Source organism: Anneissia japonica, unplaced genomic scaffold, assembly GCF_011630105.1.
Source record: "Anneissia japonica isolate Jap-2015-1 unplaced genomic scaffold, ASM1163010v1 scaffold287712_len2945570_cov188, whole genome shotgun sequence".
Classification (NCBI taxonomy): domain Eukaryota; kingdom Metazoa; phylum Echinodermata; class Crinoidea; order Comatulida; family Comatulidae; genus Anneissia; species Anneissia japonica.
Genome location: NW_022704401.1, coordinates 2,556,564 through 2,563,382, shown reverse-complemented (window position 1 = coordinate 2,563,382; position 6,819 = coordinate 2,556,564). Strand labels below are relative to the sequence as shown.

The 6,819-nt window shown below is 35.9% G+C and overlaps 1 protein-coding gene across 2 annotated transcripts; it reads left to right on the top strand.

Moving 5' to 3' along the window:
• The first annotated feature begins 4,154 nt into the window (after positions 1–4,154).
• LOC117104643 lies at positions 4,155–6,813 on the top strand. 2 transcript variants are annotated; one of them, XM_033245523.1, is made up of 2 exons: positions 4,155–4,275; positions 5,592–6,813. In XM_033245523.1, exon 2 carries the CDS (start codon positions 5,598–5,600, stop codon positions 6,333–6,335), a length of 738 nt encoding a protein of 245 aa, XP_033101414.1. In that variant the 5' UTR covers positions 4,155–4,275; positions 5,592–5,597; the 3' UTR covers positions 6,336–6,813. The 2 variants fall into 2 exon arrangements, with proteins under 2 accessions (XP_033101414.1, XP_033101415.1); XM_033245524.1 differs by lacking the exon at positions 4,155–4,275 and adding an exon at positions 4,316–4,459.
• Positions 6,814–6,819: the final 6 nt, after the last annotated feature.

Genomic DNA, 6,819 nt, shown 5'->3' with positions numbered 1-6,819 from the left:
GATTTTACTCTAAAACAAAACCACGAGGGTTTCTTATTCATTTTAATAAATAGCTATAAATATTTAGGAGTAATTATCTCTCGTTCATTGAGCGACACACATCAACTCGATGAAGAATTTAAATAAGGAAATTTTTAATAAGGAAATAAATCATTGCGTATATTAAATCCATCATTAATGAACAAGATAACTTCAATAGGATTTTTTATGGAAAATTATTATGGAATGCTATCGGATTGCCAACTATAAATTACGCTTTTTCGGTGTGGATTTAAAAATTTACAATATCAAATGGCCAGAAAAATCCTCAAAAGCCCTGAAACGTAGCAAAGGAATCCGTATATGGCGACCTAGTTTGGCAAACCATTCAGAACAAGTTTAGACTATCATATTTTAATAGACTAAAATGCATGGATGAGGATAGATGGCCTAACTATTGTCAAAAGCCACCCTACAAGTACAAGACACTATAAAATGGAATTGGCTATATAGGATCAAAAGTCTACTACAAAAATGTAATCTATTGGATGTTCATAGACAAGTTGGTATATTGAATTGATTTGCAGTTTGACGTTTATGTAATTGAACGATAGATAGTTGATGACCTGAACCATGGAGGTATTATTGAGAAGGAGATCACTCGAAAAAGCTACGCTCACGCAGCGCTATGCAAATGAACCAAGATCAAAGCTGCCGCAGCGCGTGGAGAACGTTTACGCGATGCCTTTGAAGTCCCATGTGTTCCCCGCCATCAAATTTTCAGCAGGCATAGTTTTACCAAAAAATTGAACATGGCGAAATGGAGAGCACCTTCTTTTCTCGATGCGCACTACATACAGTCAATCACTATGGCTGCGCAATCGTTTCCATTTCGAAGCTGATACACTTATCTCTTATAAAATATCAAACATATTAATATTTTCCACCAAAAAAAGTTTCGAATTTAATGGAACATTTACATGACCTTTAAAAGTATAGTATATTTCAACTTCAATTTCCATAAATTGGCCAAAATTCGCTAATTTTAATTTTAACAGATATTAATTAATAAATGATTGAGGATTATAATAAACTAAGTAATTTTAGAGGGTTAACTATTCGAAAAATCAATCCAAAATCTGAGTATTTTTCAGTTTTACGCTGACTTAGCTTTATAGTAGAACTAATCAATCTTTAGACAAAATTATAATGAACACAGAAGTAATTTTAACATAAATATTTTACGGAATCCGTTCCTGAAATATACAAATAATAACATACCAAAAGTCCGAAAAAATCTAATCAGGGGAACACTGTTCATTATAAAGATATTTAATGGGTTAAAATCATTATTGCACAACTGCTCTGCTGGAAGCGTATAAATGCATGTCGTTGCCAAGTTGTTGCTAACGAAAAAATGTGAATTATAGGGTAATACGCCCGCGCGCGATGCAAAAGCGGGGAACACATGGGTTTGCCGCGTCAAAGGGAACTGTTGCTGAGTGATCTCCTTCTCAATAATACCTCCATGCCTGAACCAAGATTAGTAGACTTGGGTATTGGATACTCCAGTAGGTGGGAGAATGATGACGATTCTTGATGCTGCCACCTATAGTTGGATTTGGATGTTAATGGTGCCGATCGGTATCTTGCTCATGCCATCAAGTGAAATAAAGGTTATTGTTGCATAGTACAACCGTTTCACTGTTTTATTTGGATTGTCTTTGTGGAAAGTCCGCAAAACACGGTATACCCGATAATACATGCATTTATCCTTGAGGGGTTTAAAATATATGCATGATACTTAAGCTTATAGAGCGCACATACAAAGAGGCATCCAGGATGAGTTTAACCACCACCAATGTAGAAACAGCGTCTTTGTTACACCTGGGTACACACAGGCACCTTGTTAGGCAGTATGTTCCACCTCAGGATATATATGGATTGGAGATTTAGGGAGTGGAGTTTTTGGTCGTGGGAAAAAATCCTGCAACACTGACAGGAATTGAACCCAGGACCCTGGGATTGGAAATCAAGCATCTTAACCACCAAGCTATTCAACTCCAACCTTATGCGGCTGCACTACTGTGCACTGCAAAGAGAACGGCGCCAATTAAAGTATACAAACAAGGAATGAGGGAGTTTAACTGGAAGTGTAGTAAACGAGTATTATTATTAGGCAACCAATTATTTCTTTTTATCTTATTTTTATTTTTTATTTTTTTTATCAGTGACAAAAATAAACCACCACATCCGCGCCTGTTATATATTTGGTAGAGAAGAGGGGGGTGGGTAAATGTGTGTTGAATAATTACTGTTTACAACGATATTCCATGCTGTTGGATCATGATTCTTTCCGTATTTTTAGCAGCTTTAATTAATGGATATCGACTTACTAAAATGTCAAATAATTAGGCTTCCTTGTAAGGTGTACATCACCCTGAAACTAAAAAGTAAGCACAATCTTTCTTTTACTTCTTATACTGTATTAACCAAACCGAGCCTCTGCTATCAAATGAATTCCTTCGCATACAGCTGCTGTAGCCTTATATACGGCGATGTATGCAAATAGGCTCAAGATTATAATTAACCCATCACCTTCATTTTCATTGGTCGTTCAATTTTTAATTTCCCACCAAAAAGCTTTTTCTCTCAAAATCTATGCGGACCGATAAGTATAAGCACTCACTGTGCTGCAATTGGTTGAGTACGAACTCGTATAGTGTAGCACTGTAGCAGGTGTAGGCGGAACGATTTAGCTAAGCCAAAATATCTCCAGGCCGGACCAATATTATCCAAGGAGGACTGATTTTGGCCGGCCAAAATCGGTCTCCCGGACAAATTTTAGCGGCCAAAATCGGTCCCCCGGACCGATTTTAGCCCGGACCAATTTTGGCGTGACAGGCCTATGACCGACTCGCCTTGACTAACCAAGAGACTGAGGACTGAACAGTATGTCTTATTTGCAAGTCCCGTTTGTTAACCTATTTTGGGTCCACCACAGGCCTAGGTTTAGCACTGACTTTAGTCACATTCCACAATAATCAATACTCACAGGAACAGAATGACCGTTCAGTGATAAAATTCACCCATGCCAAAATTTACTATAAAAATGTAGACTTTAGAAGGGTACGTAATCAAGGCCAAATGACTTAATGACTATCTAGAATGTTTAACAATCCATAGAGAACAATCTAATGAATTAATCTAACCTTTTTTTCAATTTCCATTAATTCAAATAATTTGAGATAATGGTATAACCTTATTTTACTGCTTTAAAATCAAAATACCTCATGGTATAATGGTACAACCCATCATTAAAAATCAGTAAAAATCTTAGTTTTCTAGATCTAGAAAACTAAGATATCTTAGTATTCTAGATCTAGAAAAGTAAGATATCTTAGTTTTCTAGATCTAGAAAACTAAGATATCTTAGGTCTAAGTTTTCTAGATCTTAGTTATATAGACACCCATACAAAACTATGGTTTTGTCTTTACAAAACATGTTTTGTACAGACAAACATTGTTTTGTCTTTTACAAACACGTTTTGTACAAACATGGTTTTGTCTTTTACAAAACAAAACACGTTTTGTAAAGACAGAATAACTTTCGTATCATTGCAAAACATGATTTGTCTATGATTTTGTATGACAGAAAAGGTAGTGTGTCGTTTAAGCCATTCCATCGACATAAAGATGATATAATACGAAACAGAGAAAAAAAAAATCAAATTCGATCCCCTGAAGATAAAATAATATATAGAATATAACATGGATCGCAATTTATAAACTATGCTATAGAGTTTATTAGTGCGACAGCTCATTTTTAGTGTGACCAGGGAGGCATACCTCCTTGGTGACAGACAGTTATTAAAGTGCGAGAGCTCATTAGTCCTACAAAGTGCGACAGTTACTACAAAGTGTGAGACACTTTATAAAGTGCGACGCAACAATGAATCTCAAGGTAAAGTCAGAGAAATATTTTATTTAAAAAAATTGTATTCCTAATAGTCTACTTTTATTTAAAATCTTGGCACCACCATTTAGCCGAATTACAAACGTGATTGACTTTATTTGATTGGCTGAATGCTACTTTGAAAAGCGCCTTCATCGTGTACACCTGGCACCAACTTGCCATCTGTCACTGACTTATCGATCCATCGTAATAATTAATACTGTACAGCAATCACGGATATCGATTTATAAAATCACTATGACGTGTTAAAACCCATTAGAATTATAACGTATGTACACTATAATACCAAAGAAGATTATCGAAACATGTAAATATTAAAGGTGAGTGAATTTTACCTTTTTCACAGAGTAGTCTGGTTCATTTATCTCCCATGATTAGACCTAATGTTTAGAATGTATGGAAGCCTAAGTGTACGTGTTTGTTTCATAGTGTCTACTGAAAACGATTCCCTCACATAATGGTGTGTGGACAGCATCAATATCAACCAACTCTTTTACTGCACAGGTACAGGTTCACTGTTACTTTGGGATAGCTTGCTAACAGAAAGCGTAATTTCTGTATTATAGGCCTAATATTAGTTAAGTACGGTATTTCTGTCATCATATAACTGTGAGCAAATCGATGTATAATAGGCGTATTTGGCCAAATGGCCTACATAATTTTGAAATATTATTTTATTATTTGCACGTAATTTATAGGTCTATACGCTAATGCAATATCAATATTGAGATTCTAGTGACAAACAGCATTTAAAACAGCGTCACCTGATTTTCTTACTTCGTGTTATACTTCGGTATAATCATAGCCCCTTTTTCTGTTTGATTAATGTGTTCGTTTGATAAAATGCCCTGAAATTTATGATTTAACATTTTATCCCATAAAAGAACAAAATAAATATGTTGCCATTCTTTGGCAAGTTTGGCTTGAACATTTCAATGAAGTTGCAAAAACAATTGACTGGGAGAGATGAACATATAAATTTCCTCAGATCAAGCCTGGAGCATTTAACCTTGCAAATTTTAAAAAAGGTTGCCCATCAAACGTTCTCGAATGAACATCAGGTCTTAGTTAAAAACAGTTTGTAGACACCTCGATAATACCAGATTTTAGTCTACAAAATGTACCGGTAATAATGGGAGATAAACACATCATCCAATCCTTGATCTCAGCTTGGGCTGAACATTTTCTAGGCTATTTATGTATTAAATAAGATGAGGGTTCCCAAGGAAATAAAACATAGACGAATCATGGAGTTATAATTATTTTATGGACGAATCAAGGATGAAGTGAGAAACACTACATTATCAATGAAAACAATCTCTCATTTCAGACATCTCTTGTGCCTTTGTCGTAACGTTCTCACAAAAAAATTGTTACTCCTAAGATTTAGAGACATGAACACGTTCATTTGAATCTCTTCTCAAAGTATTCCTACTGTTCTCTTTTATGCATCACGTTTTAAAAATATTATTAGGCAGAGGCCTAGTTTCATTAAAGTATAAAATTAGACAAAACCAGTAACTTAGGCCTAATTATTAAGAATAATGATTATCCGCATAGATCTAGATCTACTGCATAACGTGGTAATTCTATTCTACAGTGTCTATGACTAACGTTGAACGTTCTTCTTTTTTAGAGGACAATGAAAGCGATCATTTTATCAGTGTGGTGTTTGTTGACAGTAATTGTCTTCACTGTCAGTATTGATGCGTTGAAGGCAAGCCTTGTGGCAGAAAACATCACGAAATCATCAGCAAATATTAAATTGAGTTCCTTACAAACAGACGCAAATGACACTGATAATGGCGCTGATGACGATTTCGCAACATACCGGATTGTTGCACATGAACTTACAGCAGACGGGATACCTGTCGCCGTCGATGAGCTCGAAATTGGTGTCAATGCCACTGATGCAATTGATAGAATCAAGGTTGATGATTTGAAATCGTTCACTCATTATAACGTATGCATAGAGAATGGCAACACAGACGACCGCTTGAGCGGCGCACGCGGTGCTAACATGATATCAACAAAGTGCGTGCACTTTCAGACGTCCTACGATCCATGGAATATGGAAGCTATTGCTGCCATTGCATTCTGTGGATTCATTATTACAACTTTTCTCATAGCCTCAGTTTGTGACATGTGCGTAAAGACAACTCCTGAGAGTGAGGCCGACGAGAGGCGGTTTCTTGTGCAAAAACTGATCAAGGAACGAAGACGTACAAACCAGGCTTATGGCACCGAAAACGTCTTTGAGTTTTCTGATAACGAGGATGAATCGGGTGACGAAAAAATGACAGAGGAAGATCACGCTCTCCAAGCAATGATGAACTTCCGACATGAAGATGAAATTTGCGCATCTGCGGCAGCTAATTAGCTATAATTCTTATAAGCACACCAGTAATAGTTTTTTTCAGTTGAGTTTTCACAGAAATTATGTGTTTAGATCTTTGTTTTAAAGGAGTCAACCACTGTTGCTGCTAAGTTCTTTTAACCCCTCAACTAGATTTATTTTTAATGTTTTGTATTGTATATTGAATACGTTTTGATGTGACATCATAAATTATCCCGAATAAGTATATCTCAAGTAAATGATGCTCTCGTATATGTGACGTACCAAACATGGTGCTCCTGCTCTTGAGTAATACGCTGCGGTATTTATTTAATAAATATTATTTAAATAAACGTTGTGGCGCTTATACAGGAGTGGCCTATATGTTTTTGTTTTGAATAATTGGGATGGCCAACAATTTCTCACAGTTTAAATAATATAACATTCTAGCAATCCAGGCAATCCTGTATGCAATACATTTCAGCACTTGAATGAGCGGCACTCTTGAAGCACGGAACAAAACTGAGCC

Coding starts and splice junctions, on each gene's coding strand:
- LOC117104643 (XM_033245523.1), top strand. CDS start 5,598: ATGAAAGCGATCATTTTATCAGTGTGGTGTTTGTTGACAGTAATTGTC.